We start from the raw sequence: 17759 nt of genomic DNA on the forward strand, positions 1-17759 counted from the left end.
AGATGCGGCGCTACCCCTGAGGACTAAGCTGGAACGCCTCGGAAAAGTCTGACTCCCTTACCACACCCTTCAAACCGGAACACAGCAGTGCCTACGACTACTGTTATTAGGTAGAAATAGGTGTGGCGGTGGTGCCGCCGGAGTCGAACCACAAAGGGTTCTACCACCTTCCAACTGTATCAGAACTGATTGGAAATGTATGGGAAATACGTAACAAATACAAAAACAGTCATTTTTATAAAAACTTAAAAACTCATACTAAGGGTGCAGGTCTGTGCTTATATTTCATTTTAGTTCCCTTACAAAAAGCTCAATACTTTCAAAAAGACCTCCATACAGTGCAATATCAATAATATTGTTCAATGGAAATAAAAAATATATATTACTCACATTTTTCTCATTAAGCGAAGTGGACGTGCTGGTAGTTAAATCAACAACCGTATGTCCCATTTCTATGGTAATGAGCGGCGGAGATCCACTGCGGAGGGAGATAATATAAATTAATTAAACTCAATTCTTTATAAACGGAAACGTAATGGACTCACTGTTTGCTTTGGAATCGGGGCTTTTATTTTAACTAGGCTTCGCCCGCAAGTTTGGTTGTATTGAGTCTCGTTTTTAACAATTAATTAATCAGTCCAATTTTCTATGACTGTGTAGCGAAGCGGTCACCGTAACTATCTTAAATGTAGAGGGTTCTAGGTTCAATCCCCGACCAGATACATATCTAAATGAAAATTTTAGACTTCTGTTTTTGGATCCGGTAGGTATTTGTGTATTCGTCGTTGTTTCCCTGGCATCCACGACACAGGGCCTAGAGGGCCTATCCTCGAGTGAGGCTTTGAGAGTAGAAAATCATCTTAATACCAAATAAATCCAACTATGCACAAAAGAATCTGTCGAGAACCATATCTTTTTAGTCTCCAATCTTATTCAATGTATTCTCAAATATATTCTCATTATTATATTTCTTTAAATATAAATATTTCAGCCTTGCAGCAATCCGCAACATTAATTGAAGACCTGCTAGAACCATAAACGTATTCACGTTGTTTCCAGTAAACCGGTAATATATACAGATTATACATATTGATTGCGTATTTGCTAACTCGTGTTAACTTGATTCAATTAATCCGTTTGATTGTTCAAGCGTACGCCTGATTGCAATTAGGTGTTACTCGTCAGCTCATATAGCTATTCATTTACCTACTTATGCCTAGATTGGTATATGTTCCTTAGTTATCTGATGTAGCTTATATTAGAGGTACCTACACAGTAATCAAGCGCATTAGATCAACAGAGGTAATTTGTTGAACAATATGCACATTGCTCACAGTACCAATTAATTTCTGATTTGTTAGGTGATAATTTTATCGCATGGAATTCAAATATTCCGTTTATATTCCTTATATAAATATTAAAAATGAAGTAGATTTGTTTTTGTTAATTATGGAATCTTTATTTTGCTTTTGTAATTACTTTTGTGTTTGTCTTTTTCTAAAGCTTAGCTTTCGTTGCCTTTGTACCATAACAGACATGCTACTTCTGGCATCAATGATAGACGATTAAGTTGTTTTTCAGAAGGTACACATAACGATCAAACGCGGTAAAAGGTCTGTAAGTAAACGCCTGTCACGACGTTCCAATCTTTTTTAAGTTGCTTATAAAAAGCGTTTTCGTAACTGCGACCGAACGCAACAAGTCGCAAAAAAATGCAGTTCGCCGATGCTAAAAGCAGCACATCGTAATAATTATTTAGTGCCTGATACTATAAGTTAATATTTTTTTCACACAGTTATACTTTACAAGCAGTCCGCCTCATGGTTAGTGGTCACTGCCGCCCGTGGACATTTAATTAACCCCAAGTAAGATTACAGTCTTACCTAAGGTTGGCCGCAATGCTATGTTACCTCTGAAGACTAACGCCCATTATTAATACTCAATCTATCAAAACTTTGCCTACCAGAGATCGAAATTTAACAAACGTGGATCCTTGGTAAGCAAAACATACGAGAAATTAAGCAATCATATAATGATAATCATAGAATAAATAAATTTATAGTAATTGAGTGTCTTGGCACACGTGTTATTTATAATATATGAAAGATTTAAATTTAAATGTTACGCCATTTAACAATAAGTATATATTTTTTTGTTACAGAAAAGTAGACGCAGTATGGAATCGTGAATCTCTCGCACCACCCATGCCAAACCAACGCATCGCTTCTTGAAAGTTCAATTTATTTCTAACATAATAGTAAGTATATTTAACAATAAGTAAGGAAATTGACAGGCGTATGCATGACAAATAATAATTTAGTAGACGGAGTATAGTTATATTCCGATGTGACAAGAGCCAACCACAGCCATTAATACGTTTAACCACAGGTCGACATCACGTTAATTATTCTCCATTATGTATAATGGTGGATTTGACGAACTTATGTACTATATTGGCATAATATACTATACAAATTGCCCCTCTATACGTAAAGTAAGTACATAAGCAGCAAGCATAAAATCAATTTTAAAATGAAAACCTGACTGCAAAAATAAAGTAATTGGACATCTCAATTCAACCCCAGAAAAAAAATGATTACTAAGGTCAGCCTCAGATGTACCACTACCCGTAAGGACAAAGCTGGAAACCTCGGAGAAGTATGTCTCCCTAACCACATCCTTCAAAGCAGAATACAGCAACCCTCAACTTAAATAGATGTGGCGATAGTACCAATGGAGTCGACCCACAGATGGTTGGTAGAATCCTCACATATAGGTATATGTGTATACATTTATATGTACTTACTTATTTTCATTATTCTTTTCGGGATTATACTAATATATCGTGGTTGATTTGAATTATAAAGCACGAAATTTAATACAATTGATTAAGAAACACAAGTCACTTTTTTGATAGATAATGTGTGCTGTCATACGTTGACATAGTTGGCTTGCCTTTTTAAAAACATCAATACATAGAAATCATAGACCCGTATTTTTTTGTTTAGATATAGGTCTGTGGTAGAAATATTCAACATTTACATACTTGCCGAGTACAGATAAATATGCACGAATTTCTTAGTTGTATTCGGTTGGTACTTGTTAAAACCACTCATCCATTTTCCGCATAGTATCGACATCTTAGGCCGAATCAGAGGATTAATCAGGTCTGCATAGGTGTACAGTGCTTACTAATTGACATTGTTCGACAAGTTACTTGACGATAAATTCACTAGTATGCAAATTTTCCATTAGCAGTTTCACCTTAAGTAGGACATGATGTCCTGAAAGTAAAAGTCTATGATTTAGACTAGTATAAAATGTAATTAATTTTGACTCAAATGATAAAAGGAATAAGTATAGCAGTTGTGCGAGTGTAAAATTTATACATTTCGAATGTGATGACCCTGTTTAGCCAACACATTCGAGAACAGAATCGTCTACATAAATATTAACTGGAAAATTAAATGTAAATGTTAATTTGTAGAAATATTTCCACATTGAACAGTAAAACAAAAACAGGAATAAAATAACGTACACAGTTTATTTAAATGAATAGCAAACAAGCAAATTGTAAACATCCCGCTGAAAGTACAAATAAATATTGCAGTTTTAATTACTGTAAATTCACGGTCAGGGTCCGTAGTAGCGCTTCTACGAAACTGGATCGTAGCTCGGATTCCGGGAAATGTACTCGTCCGCAGACCGGTCTGCCAACTGGTTTGTATACAGTGTACACAATCCGGCTTTAAGTAATAAGCTCCAGAGCGAACTATTTTATTGAATATACACACTGCGGTTTACAAGATGAAGGTCAATGTTACGTGTACTACAACAGGTATTCTTCATTATCAATTTATTGATGATAGTAGAGGAGTATTTAATTAAGATGAGTGTTTATTTACGGTTTCGTTGGGATAAGTATTTGTTGGGATATCATGCTATAGTCCACCGCACTGGACAAATGCCGATCTTTAGACTTCGCACACCTTTAAGGATTTTATTAATAACTCTCAACATGCAGTTTGCTCAATACGTTTTCGATTGTTTAAATTTTTAATGCGCACATAACTTTGAAAAGTCAGAGGCGTGTCTTCGATTTTAACCACAGATATCACTGGTGTATCATCATCATCATCATCAACAACTCATTACTGTCCCACCGCTGACCAGGTACGAATTGGTAAAATTCACATACCTTTGTAAACATTTTTTTTAAGATTACTCAGACGTGTAGTTTTACTAGCGATGTTTTCCTTCGCCGTTTTAGCAAGTGGTAATTAGTTTTACCTGACTGCCAAGGAAGGGTTATGTTTTTCGCGCGTATCTTGTATGTTTGTCTTTCTTTATTTGGTCGGATCTAACAAACGGCTGGATGAATTTCGACAATTAAGGTGTCATTATATTCGTTTCAATGACCCGAGTGTCCTTAGATAGGTGTTAGAAAAAAAAACTGCGGTTTTTTGGCGCGAAATAGTAACACATTAAAAAAAAAAGTTAACCGAACCTATCGAGTAGGGTATCGAATGAAAGGAAATTAAACGGAGATTAGAAAACATATTTGTATATAAAATAGCACGATGACTGAATGACTAACTAAATGACTATTTCATTTTTCAGAAATCAATGTACAGCCAAAACCGCTCAACTTAGAGTTCTGAAAATTTGCACATGGGTTCCCTATATGGCGTAAATAAGTATTTAAAAAGGCCTATTGGAAATTCTTCCCCTAAGAGGGTAAAAAAGGGGATGTCAGTTTTTTTAAATCTTTTAATTTTCTACCAACTATTATAAAATTTAGTATTTTCTTGATAGGAACAAGGGCACGCCTATTTATCCTCTCCCGAAAAATCAACCCCGTAGAGGGTAAAATAAAGGTTAAAAGTTCATTTGAACAACCGTCAATTTTGAAGCAAACACTATGAAATTTTGTATATGGCTTGTTGGATAAAAATAATGAATTCAACCCCTAAAAATAATGACTGGAACTTTGAATTACTGAAGTCATATATTTTATAGACGTAAGTGGTGGAAGTTTTTTCCGAATAATAACACGTTTTAAAAAAAAGTTAGCCAAACCTATCGAGTAGGGTATCAAAATAAAATTAAAAGGAGATTACACATACATTATAATATAGACATATATATAAACACATCGACATGACTGTTTGACTAAATGAGTAAATTGCTGTGCCAGAGATCAACGGAAAGAGTAACCGCTGAACTTTAGCGTGCTGGAATTTTATACATAGGCGCTTTATACAGTGTAAATGAGCACTATGAGGATAAAATAGGATAATATTGTTTGAACATATTGTGATTTTGAAGCAGATACTTACTATGAAACATTGTATTTGGCGTTCTGGATAAAAATAATGAAACGCCTATTTCACTGTTTTTGAAAATTATACTTCAGCCTTTTTAGTGCTTTTTTGATTTTTTAATTAAATTACTTGTTTATTTAAATGTTTAAATATATTGTGATTTATAAATTTTATATATAAAATTCTCGTGTGACAATATTAGTAACCGTACTCCTATGAAACGGCTTTACCGATTTTCACCAAATTTATATGCATATTCAGTAGTTCTGAGAATCGGCTACTATCTATTTTTCATACCCCTAAGTAAGTAAGTGTTCACCCTTTTTTAATTTATATGGCAACACAACTTTTGCCGAGTCAGCTAGTATTTCATAAAATATTCGCATGCGCAATGCACATTTATGTTCGTGTCATCTCCAAAACTCGTGTCTGTCTTTGCGTGGAACTTCCAGCAAATATGTGTATTATGTAGATGCATGAAGTAATAATTAAAGAATTACCTTGAAATTTGTACGATTCTCGCATACAAATAGAATAGATACAAGAGAGACTTTCGTGATGAAGTTCAGGTGAAATAAAACAATACTAAAACGACTCAATTTATATTTTCCACCACCATTCCACAATCGCCAATCAATACATTTATACACAATTAATACTTACGTAATAAAATACGGTAACATCTAAAAAAACTTTGAAAAATATTTAACGCCTGAATGCAAAATAGGGCGTTGTAAAAATTGGTTCAGACCTTAACTAACTCCACCTCATAACAGTTATTGATAAATAATAAATATAAAAAAGAAAATATGACCCCTTTGAGACTTTACTGCCCTTGAAAATTATTAGATTGTTAGCCTTTTTTACTCCTGGTATATCAATATTGTCAGTTAAGTTCCGGCATTTTTTTATTTACCGCATATCATCAAAGGCTTGTCTTTTTAATTATTCGATTTCTTTGTTCCCCCGATTATTTTTCTTAGAGTTTCGTCCAGGACTGACTTTATATTGGGTTATTCGAGTCAAAAAGCGATGATTTGCTATTTCTATAACATTATATTACAACGGGCAATGCTGGATGAGCAAAATCGACGATGCTACTCAAATCCGATTTTATATCCAATTCTTTCGTCAAAAGGCTTCAAAGCGCCCGAAAACTCGCAATAAAATCAAATTTGCATGTTAGAATCTTCGAGAAGCAAGATTCCATTTTCCAGCTTGCAATTTACAACAAATACAGGTCAATAGACATTCAAGATATTTACTGCATAGCAAGATATTTATTGCAAATAATACGCATATAGGTACCTACCTACATTTTACAAATAAAAAATATTAAAATGAGCTATGATAAACTTAAAAAAGTACTCCTATTTATTACACTAAACTTTAACGCTAGAATTATTTAGAAATATTAATAAAATCCATTTGAAATATCGCTTCATCATATTTCTATTATTTTTGACATACGAGTTCCTACAACTATGCTCTAGTGAGGAATTCTGCAGTGTATGGCTTGGCGCCAGCGATAAGGCCGACGATGGGTTCTTTCGGAGGAAGGATACCGTTACTGCATTGGATCTTGAACTTCTGTATTATACCCACAAACGTGATGAAGATGAACGACTTCGCCAAGGCGTCTCCAGGGCAACGCCTGCGTCCTGAAACCCAAAAGGAAACAACGTTTATGAATCCTTACTTTGTATGGATAAAAAAGATTTCGTAAGGGTAAAACTTAACCCTATCACAAGCCTCCGCTATACCTCCGTCTATAAGTCTTAATTTTATTCAGAAAGCCAAATATAAAATTTTATAGCGTCTGCTTCAAAATTGACTCCAATCATCTATCTCTCGTATTATGAGTACGGGTCAAGAAATAGATCCTAGTGACATACGGACATCGAGTTTATAATAGGGTCCCGCTTTAGGGGTATGGAACTCTAAACTACTCTTTAAAAGATGCAAATATGCACACGTATGGAGTTTCTTGCGCCGCTTCTTCTCCATAGCGAAATACCTTCCGAAGCGGTGGTAGTTTGTTGACTTTCAAAAAGTATTCTATATGAATCAATTTTGAATAAATGAGATTTGAAATTTGAAATTTGAATTTGAAATAAAAACGATACGAAACGAAAACCAGCGTGAAAGAGGAAAAGTGTAACAAATTAAGAAGTAAAACGCAAAAGCAAGCTTTTGCTTCTTATTTTCACTTTGTGTACGACAGAATGTTTCGTAAGAAGTCGGTGCGAGACCCATTACCTCCTTTCACGCTGACGAGTACATTTCTATTCAAAGCCTTAGTTACTTTTAAATAAACATGAACTGCAGCTTTGCATTTTTACAGGCGACGTCAATTTACAGGCAAATAAATTATTTCTTTAAGAACAAGAAATTCTATTTAGTTACGCCAAAATTTCTTTAGAAGTTACTTTTGCCTTAAAATCTGATTAACTCAATTTATTATTATATGTATTTTTTGTTTGATTTTCTTATTAGCCTGAAATAGCAAACGAGCGTGTAGTCGACATCATGTTAAGTGGTCACTGCTGGTTAAGGAAATTTGTCGCCAAGTCCATTTCTGAAGCCATATCTGAAGCCAATTACTAAAACGCACAAAACTTTTTCACATACGCACTTTTTAACGCACGTTCGAACCTTGGACTTCTGATTGGCCGAATTTCAATCATTAAGCTAGCACTTCTGTTTTTCTCTCACCGCTTAAATTTTTAAATTAAATTTTAAAATCCTCAATTCCGCTTAATAAATTAGTATTAGACGCTAAGCTACGTACCCAATCCGAACGGGTACATATGTTCTGGGTTTTTCATTAATCCCTTTTCGTCGATAAATCTTTCGGGTTTAAACTTGTTGGGTTCATCCCAATACTCGGGGTCGTTGTGGAGATCCCCCACGCCCATAAGCACAGTGGCGTCCTTCGGAATCACATAGCCATCTATGGTGGTTTCCCAAAGCACTCTGCGGGGGCCAGTGAGCGGAACGATTGTGTAGTATCTATGGACCTCTAACAGGAATGCTGACATGTAATGTAGCCTGGAAAAATAAAAGCATTGCTTAACCAATGTAATTTATTTAAGAGCGAATTACACACATACTGTCTTACCCAACCGAGCGTAACTTAACGTAGTATAAATAAACATCTGAAAGTTGATAAAGTGGATACGGTTCCATTCGGGATGTTTCAACGCCACATACATTGCTACTACTTTGAAGGTGGTAGAACCCTTTGTGGTCCGGCTCCGGCGGCACCACCGCTACACTCCTTTCTGCCTTATAACAACAGTGTTAGACGCTGCTGTGTTCCGTTTTGAAGGGTGTGGTAAGGGAGTCATACTTTTCCCAGGCGTTTCAGCTTAGTCCTCAGGGGTAGCGGCGCATCTGTGGCCGACCTCAGGTAGGAATATATAATCCTATCTGGGGTTGATTACAGATGTCCCTAGGTGGCAGTAGCCACTAAACATCAGGTGGACTGGATACTCGTCTGCTAATCCTATATTACAAAAAAAAAGAAAACTAATGTGAAGCAGTATTGCGTAGATCCTGGGTGACATACAATTGAGACGACCATCTTTAGCGTCATGAATGGCAACGCATCTGTGATTGCCTTCAAATGGAACCCATATTCAGAGTTTCTTGCAGATGTCTATGGACGGTAGTGACTGCTGTCCTCTGGTGGATTGCAACTTCAGTACAAATGACTTGATTGAACTTGATTTGTCAATTTAGAAGACAAAAAATGACCTCATACACAATATACGTATACCTTAGACGTATGACCAGTCAGATAAATACGGCTCCTTTACGTGTAGTTGTGTGTCCTTCAAAACGTAACGCAACAGCAGAAGCAACGCAATCAGGCAGAAATAGGTATGACGGTGGAGTAGAACCATGGAGGGTTTAAACCTTCAATACAATAAAAAATAACTTCAAAAGTACTCAACGCACCTGCTAGTATCTGCCCAGCAGGGAACATCGTCCCCGAGGACCTCATTAATCTCCCTGTAGAGCTTCTCCTGGACATCTGGATGCCGCAGAGCCGCGAGCACAGCGAAGTCCATTAAATTGCTCGTCGTTTGCCCTCCAGCAATGAGCACATCGAGGCAAATTATCTTCAGCTGGTCTTCTGTAAATAAAAATAGAAAAATTGACTACTCGTATCTACTCGAAAACAAAAAAAAAATTGCTTTTTTAACTTGGTACTGTCTAAAAAAAAATAAAGCATCGAAATATGTTTAAAAAAGGTTGAAACTTCAGCCTTCTTCCAATTTCATCTATCCCAATGAAATTAACCACAATAAACTTAGTGTAATACCTAATGATTGAAACGTAATGAAAACGCCTGAGAGTTTCTTAGAAACAAATTCTGAAATATGTGTGAAGTAGGTATATGAATTCGTACTTGGCCAGCGCGCTGAATTATGGCCCGTGCCCCACATTGGAACAATAATGGGTTAATGGGGAAAATTAGTATGTCCTTTACTGGCACGATTATATATTTACCCTATTGAAGTTATAAATGCAGCAACTACAGACTATTCCTACGTCCAATCTATTGGAAGCATAATTTATATTGAACACAAATCTAGGGACAATGCAAACGCGAGATTATCGTGTTCCTGCCATGTCACTTGATATTAATAAATTGCCAGCTCAATAGACGAATCAATAGAGATCTATAAATGAGATACAATTTCGATACGAAATTATTATCACACAGTCATTTAATTCGTCGTGAATTGCATAGCAGCATTGCATAGAATTGCAGCAGAGCATCGTAATACCTATCTTAGTTTTATTATGTTATTCTACATTATCTACATATAAATCGTACACTCGTATTATGTACATATAAACTCAGAAGCTACAATTATTCTATTAAATTATTATTAAACTTCACACCCGTCATTTATGCTTCATCTATCCGATAATAAATATCTAATAAAAATGAACAAGTACATGAATTTATTAATAATGGGTATAAGACGGGATCGTAAAAGATATATTTATTATCAAATCACAGAAAAACATTAGTAATGGAATGTCCTTAACATACAAAATGAACGCTGCTTTTACAACTCTCGTTATATAACTTGGGAAAGCTTGAAGAATTCTTCACCAAATTGATCCAGTGACCCATAAACTTAGAATATACCTACCTGATCCTAGTGTGATTAAACTTTTCATAAAGATTTTCCCGGAGGATATAGTTAATGGACGGATAAAATGCAGCACTAACAGCTGTAACAAGTAACAATATACAAAAATGCTTAAGAAATACTATGAAAATAGTTTAAGTAAACGAGACGAGTTGTGGGGACATTCATTAAAGCTATGCGACAGAACTTAGCCTACTCAGGCCCGTTACCTTAATCTTACCGAAGTATAGAGTTAACGTTAACCCCAAATAGCAATTTCTTGTGGTGAAGGTATGCCATTAGAAGTTTAGCTGAACACTTCTAGCATGACATAATCTACATTATACTAATGAATATGCGAAGAAATATTTTTGTACACCTTGTTAAGCACATTGAGCGCAATTGAGTCGTGTGAGTTCTCACACAATTTTATAGCGATTATTGAATTATTATGACAAATATATTAAACAAAATAAAACTAATTGCAGAATATTGCAATGTAAACAATGTCAAATGTGAATACAATAGTCTACGTCAAAAACCAGTAAAGCTTTTAAATATGGCTCAAGTTTAACCTATTGAAATTGAGAATTTATGCTTCGCTTAATTTCTAGTTTAGTTATTATTCGCATTTAAATTACGGTCAAACTTCGACCACTGCGCCGAGCGAACAGTAGATTTACATAGGTAAGATCGCCGGCACATCTTAGCCACAAATATGTTGGTTGTAATTTTGGGTTTATTTCCACACCAAAACCATTTTAAAATGTTGCGTGTCCATCCACAGTCATATTAGCTCGCACTTAAAACTAATTCAATTAAGTCAGGCGGAGCAGACAACTCAGACCGGCGGAATTTGCAACACATTGAAATTCAACTTTGTTATTGGAGCTAACAATAGACTCTTTCACTTTATGTCTGTTTTTCGAAAGAGAATACTGTCTTGTCTGGTAAGAGATATGACATAAATAATTTATATTCCGGCATTTCCAGATAAAAGTGACAGCAAAGTGGAAGTTAACATTTCTGTTACAAGGTTTAAGTTATACGTATTTTAATTTGCAATTTATTAAGCTCTGGTAAAGATATTTTAATTAAATGTAGATTTTTACCCAACTGTCAAACAAGGATTATGCTTTACGTGCGTATGTTGTATGTTTGTAAATATCTTTATATCACCGGATCTTACAAATGGCTTGTTCAATTTCGACAGTTTAGAGTTGGTGTTTGTGTCAAAAAAGTTAAATAAATCTATAGAGTAGGGTAACACAATAAAGGAAATTAAATGGAGATTACAAAAATATATGTATTTGTATATATATAAAACAGCATGACCGACTGACTGACTAAACGACTAATAAACTATGCCAGTGATCAATACACATCCGAAATTTTGCACATTGGTTCTTTATATAGCGTAAGTTAGCAATAAGAAAGTAAATAATATTATGTTTATAGATTGTTTGAATATCTTTTGATATCTACCAATAGGTACTATGTAATTTTGTGGATAGAAGTAATACAACACCCATTATGCCGTTTTTGGAAATTCTATTAATATTAATTATATTATTTGTAAGTATTATAATCCACACAGGCAAACTTTACTACACTGTTTAACACTTACAAACATGATATTGGCTCTTGGAACTTCAGCATAGATGCCGACTTATGACCAAACATTCGATGCAGCTAAAGACAAACATCTCTCCGAGGTAAACATCGTTACGAAACGGAACACCACTGCAGCACATCTCAAGCTCATTTCGCAAACTATGCAACATTATATTAAGTACTAGCTGACCCGGCAAACATTGTGTTGCCATGTAAATAAAAAAAATGTTAAGGGTGAACAACCCTTATCACTTACGGGTATGAAAAATAGATAGTAGCCGATTCTCAGACCTCAGTAGGTCTATCATGTACATAAATATAGTTACGATATAGGTATTGTAAATATGTTTTTTTTATGAATCATGCATGATTGATAGATATAAGCTTTTCGGAGTACAACATAACCATACCTAATAACATACGTTTGTCGTTGACTGCAGATAAAAGTGGATATTGCTCATAAGACAAACATTGTTAAGAAATCGGGATACCGTTATGTGCTTTAAAGTTGGTCTCTATTGAAACGCTTTCTTGCAGTAATTTCAGCTATAGCCCTATGTCACTACTGCAAGTATCAATTTCCGCATCATATGAAGTAGATCCGTATTCAGAATGAACCACCCACCTCGCGGAGCGGTCTGACGCGCAAAGGGTTCCGGGGAATGATGAATTTTGATATCTGTTTTGGTTCTGTCTTTATGTGTTTATGACACCCACGACTCAATAAATCCTAGTGTGGGGCTGTAATTGTACTTAATTTTTACGAACGAACATTTGTTTGAACACATCAACATAATTTAAACTTATCTATCAGTTTGTCGTTGTGAAAGAAACGTTTAGAATTTACCAACCAAATGGCGAAATATTGTTAACCTATAAAATAAAAAGAGACTTTGAAGGGTCATCCTATCCTAAGAAATCCATGTGCTACCGGGTACTCCTCCGAAGTAGCACTCATCGGTGATGTATGTTCAGAAGGATTCTTGTTTTATTTGCCCGTGGAAGGCAGAGGCCACTAACAGAGGTCGAGTGATCCGACAAACGTAAACAAAAAGATATTTCGTTTAAAAGATTGCGTTACAATGGCCTTGGCAGCTGGATGCGTAATCAGTTCAGGTTGTATATCATATTACCACATTGTCACTGAACTTACATAAGTATTACATTAAGCTCAATCGATCAGTGAAAGTATAAAACATTGTTGCAATACTCAATACTCATATAAATGAGTAGGTATTGTAAGCTCATTATTCCTGAAATACTATTTCAAAGACATGTAGTATATCGATGTACTATTTTATATAATAAAAGATTCAATTACAACTCCATTATTTATTTTCTCTGACAATTCATTCCATGACATCTTATTCTCTAAAAAAATTATATCCTTCTTTATTTTTATTTAGTTACATTTCTCACCAGCAATTAAATAGACTCTTGTTAACATAAATTAACTAAAAAGTATTGTAATGAAAATATACCCTTACAGTATGTACCTAACAAGTTAATAAAAAAATTTCAATAATTCAATTCGCTGGAGACAGTGCCGAGTACAGACGAAATACGAGTTTATACATTCGGGTGTCTTCGAAACTGTTTATGATCACACATGCTTTCTCTACATGGTATATGTGTGTAGTTAGGATCACGCGTCCTCGTGCGTATCGTTTACAAACTCGTCATTGTTCGGCAAGCTATCCAGTGGATTGTACGCTATAATCTAAATGAAGCATTAGTGTCGTGACCAAGCGCTTGGTAATAGGATTAAAGCATTCAGAATTATTGTAGTGTTGCCACAATTTCGCATTTGCAGGATTAGTGGAATAAATTTTATAAGTATTTAATGTGTTTTATTCTCTTTTCAGATTGACAACGCAGCGCCTTCACTACGCCACGAAAATACCCCAATTTCCGAAAATATGCAATATTTGCCATCATAAAATGTTTTAATTACAAAAATGTTAGCACAAATCAATGTGTAAACAACTTAAAACTATGAAATATATTTTATTAAGCTACTTTAGTCCTTTAAAAAAAGAGAACAATAAATCTATTAAATTTATCTAATGTGTAATCATTATTTATTACCTACGAACTTTTTCTTCTACAACCCTACACAATACATTATTATCAATAAATATTTCCATCGTCATAAAGAAATATCAATATAGTCATGCCTCATCCTATGAAGTTTTTTTTTAATATAATATAGGAGTACCAGACGAGCATGCAACGTGGTGGTAAGTAGCTACTGCCGCCCATGGACATGTAATCAACACCAAACAAAGCTAGAATGCCTCGGAAAGGGTCTCCTTTAGGTACCACACACTTCACACCAGAACGCAGCGTTGCTAAACACTACTGTTCTTAGGCAGAAATAGGTGTGGCGCCGCCGGAATCAAACCACAGAGAGTCTACCATCTTTTACCATTTTTTTTATAATGTGGGAGTAGCGGACGAGCATGCAGTCCACCTGATGGTAAGTGGCTACTGCCGCCCATGGACATCCTTAATTAACCCCAGATATGATTAGGTATTCCTACCTGAGGTCGGCCACAGATGCGCCGCTTCCCCTGAGGACTAAGCTGGAACGCCTCGGAAAAGTATGTCTCCCTTACCAATATCTTTCCTTCAAACCAGAACACAGCAGCGCCTAACACTGCTGTTATTAGGTAGAAATAGGTGTGGCGGTGGTGCTGCCGGAGTCGAACCACAAAGGGTTCTACTACCTTCAAAAGTACAATTACTTATTCCTCCATAAGCATCAAAGTGGCAAAAGATTCAAATTCGTCACAGGCATATTGCTAATCAAGAATAAGGAAGCTAATAAACGAGCGACAGCCGACGAAGACGGACATCGCTAACGAATGGCGGCGACGATCATTGACGACCGTCGCTGATTGCCACCGTCACCAGCTGCAAACGACTGCGGCCAAACGTAGTCATCGTTTAACAACAGCCGATCATCAACATTAAGCGGAGACTGCCGATAATTGTCGCTAACAGTCAATAACTGTCACGGCCCGTCGCCTGCGATCCCAGCTGTCGCAAATAGTCGCTCAGTAGTAGACTGTACTGTAATAGAATGTCCCTCGTATGGAAGCTCACTGTCACGCGAGTTGTACCCCGTAAATCTGGCACACCACAGACTTACTACAAATTTCCGACCACAATCCGAGTTTACGAGACAAGTGAATCCCAAATAAATAATTTAATAATAATATAAAGTTGATAGAACCCTCTGTATTTCGACTCCGGCTGCACCACTGCCAGTTTTATGCGCTGTTGTGTTCTGGGTTGAAGGGTGTGGGTAAGGGAGATATATTTTTTTGAGGCATTCAAGCTTAGTCCTCAGGAGTAGTGGTGCACGTGTGGCCGACTTCAGGTAGAAATCTAATCTTACCTATGCTTGATTGTAGATGTCCATGGGCGGCAATAGCTACTTACCATCAGATGAGCTGCATAATCGTCTGTTACTCTTATATTATAAGAACATATACAATTTTTTCACTCCAACAAAATGTTAATGTAGAATGAAGACCTATATCCTATATTTTACACCGATGTGGCGACACTGGCTTTATACCAAGTTTCCAATTAACGGATCCACGTGTTGGAAAACTGATACGTGATCTTGGTTAAGGCTTACTCTTTACATGGATGTAACACCCACTAGACTCCGAACGATCGAGTTTTTATGTAAGGGAAACAGCAAACAAGCATGTTGGCAAACCTGATTCTAAATGATTACTATCGTCAAATACGACAGGACCCAGCCTGATGTCAAACGATGATGATGATTATTATAAGCTTGAAGTAGCATAACAACAGGCCATCTGTACATCGTTTAGTCTGAGTAGATATCTATGACCAATCCCACAGCACAGATTCTACCGGCAGCTGATTACAGATGTGTTGCAACTCCTGAGATATAATATGTCGCTTTCCCTTTGTAAAGTACATACAGACTTCTCATTAGTATTTCATCTTACGAGTACAACATACTTCAGAGCAGAACACATGAGCATTACAGCAGATAAAAGTAAAATACGTAATAATTGTGACAGCTAATATGGTCAGTATTTCAGACTGGATGAAATACTAAAATAAAATAAAAAGTACATTCAAAATTTATAATTTGACGTTTCTGTCACAACATTTGATGTACAGACAGTCATTACTCGTAATTCGTCATAGGACGATTATTACGAAGGGCCTCAGAAGGACCTCGGAAGGGATTCAGAGGAGACTGGTGTGTCTGTTGCATAACGATCGACCGGTCACCAAGAGAAGCAGACGACATCACTCCGCGGTATCTACCTATATACTTTTTTCAGTACATTTCGGATAAAATCAGCGACCTAAAATAATACATTTTCGGCTCTACAAACAATTCCTTTAAACTTTCGACCACCATACTCTGATATTCATCATCATCAACCCATTAATGTCCTACTGCTGGGCACAGGTCTCAGAATGAAAAGGCTTAGGCCATCGCGCTGGCCAAGTGCGTGTTGGTAGACTTCACATTTTAAAGGTTTAAAGAAATTTATTTCTCATAAAAACATTTAGTTTACTTATAATGAGATACAGAGATTTGGTTATTATGACTATACTTTTGCCTCTGGGCTGTTTAATAACCTACCTTTGAGAGGTTTTACGCCAATAACATTGAAAAATCAGATGTGCGTGCCTGGGATTTGAACCTCGGACCCCTCGATCAAGTGGCCGAGTTTCTTAACCACTATGCTTTCACTGCTACCTAACTCTGATATTACTTTAGTTCAACATATTTCACATAAGTAATTTTCAGCTTACATGAATGTTATGTCTATTTGGTAACCTCGTCTGTGGCTCCTAAGCTCTCGTACAACCTGTCTTGCCCTCTGACAGGTAGATGGAGGTAGGTAGGTCAGGCAGGTCTAGGTTGCAATGGATAGTTTGCAATATCAAGGGCACACGTGTAACAATGAAGATTTTACATAGCGTAGTCAAGAATGTTTATGCATAAAATTTCGTTGTGCTTTTGTAATTTGCTCAAATTAGCTTAATCAATTTAAATGAAGTTTTCATTCGTACTTCTGACGACACTAGAATGATTTTTAATTTTAGTAGACTAAATTCTTTTGTTATTTTTAACCGTACTACTAAGCCTCCGCTGTCTGTCCGTCTGACACAGAGCTCTATCTCTGGAGCCGTAATAGATAGATAAGACAACAAATACCTATTAAAAATAAAAAAAAATCAAAATAAATAGGGGTCGCCAGACAAGAAACCTATCTATCTATTGAACCATAATAGACAGTTCATCATGCTGTATTTACTTGGTTGGTTATGATAACAAAAACTAAAAATAAAAAACAAATACGGTACGGAACCCTCCGTGTGCGAGTTCGGCTCGCACTTGGCTAATTATTTTGTATTTGTCACTTTAAAAGTTGTCGATAAGATAAAATGAAATTTTTTCAACGGACTATGGTGCAGTTAAATTCAATATACTTATAAATATATGGAGCAACAAAGTGATGACTTACCCGTGAATGTATTTTTTCTTTCATTCATTTCTTCTAAGAATGAATAAATGTAGTCCTTGTCCTTGATCTCCTTAGACTTATGTTTTTCAATGGCCTCCTGAAAATTCAACAATATACATATTTGTTACTTAAAC

General features: G+C 35.9%; 2 protein-coding genes and 1 long non-coding RNA gene across 4 annotated transcripts in view; 1 reads left to right on the forward strand and 2 right to left on the reverse strand.

Moving 5' to 3' along the window:
• Positions 1 to 2936, reverse strand: part of LOC140743355 (uncharacterized) — a 51821-nt gene extending 48885 nt beyond the window's left edge. For both annotated transcript variants that reach the window (XM_073074531.1, XM_073074530.1), the window contains exons 1-2: positions 2807 to 2936; positions 391 to 478 (exon numbers count right to left, since the gene is read on the reverse strand). In XM_073074531.1, coding sequence (XP_072930632.1) covers positions 391 to 450 — 60 coding nt within the window. In that variant the 5' untranslated portion in view covers positions 451 to 478; positions 2807 to 2936. The remainder of the gene's footprint in view (positions 1 to 390; positions 479 to 2806) is intronic.
• Positions 1 to 14101, forward strand: part of LOC140743358 (uncharacterized) — a 177471-nt gene extending 163370 nt beyond the window's left edge. The window contains exons 5-6 of the long non-coding RNA XR_012102456.1: positions 2162 to 2257; positions 13957 to 14101. This is a non-coding gene — a long non-coding RNA (uncharacterized LOC140743358). The remainder of the gene's footprint in view (positions 1 to 2161; positions 2258 to 13956) is intronic.
• The window catches only part of Cyp305b1 (cytochrome P450 Cyp305B1), a 34124-nt gene continuing 22274 nt past the window's right edge, over positions 5910 to 17759 (reverse strand). Inside the window, exons 5-8 of the mRNA XM_073074533.1 lie at positions 17626 to 17722; positions 9288 to 9465; positions 8116 to 8375; positions 5910 to 6985 (exon numbers count right to left, since the gene is read on the reverse strand). Coding sequence (XP_072930634.1) covers positions 6807 to 6985; positions 8116 to 8375; positions 9288 to 9465; positions 17626 to 17722 — 714 coding nt within the window. The 3' untranslated portion in view covers positions 5910 to 6806. The remainder of the gene's footprint in view (positions 6986 to 8115; positions 8376 to 9287; positions 9466 to 17625; positions 17723 to 17759) is intronic.

Source organism: Epargyreus clarus, unplaced genomic scaffold (genome assembly GCF_041222505.1).
Source record: "Epargyreus clarus isolate Ecla_fem2 unplaced genomic scaffold, WU_Ecla_fem_2.2 ptg000007l, whole genome shotgun sequence".
Classification (NCBI taxonomy): Eukaryota; Metazoa; Arthropoda; class Insecta; order Lepidoptera; family Hesperiidae; genus Epargyreus; species Epargyreus clarus.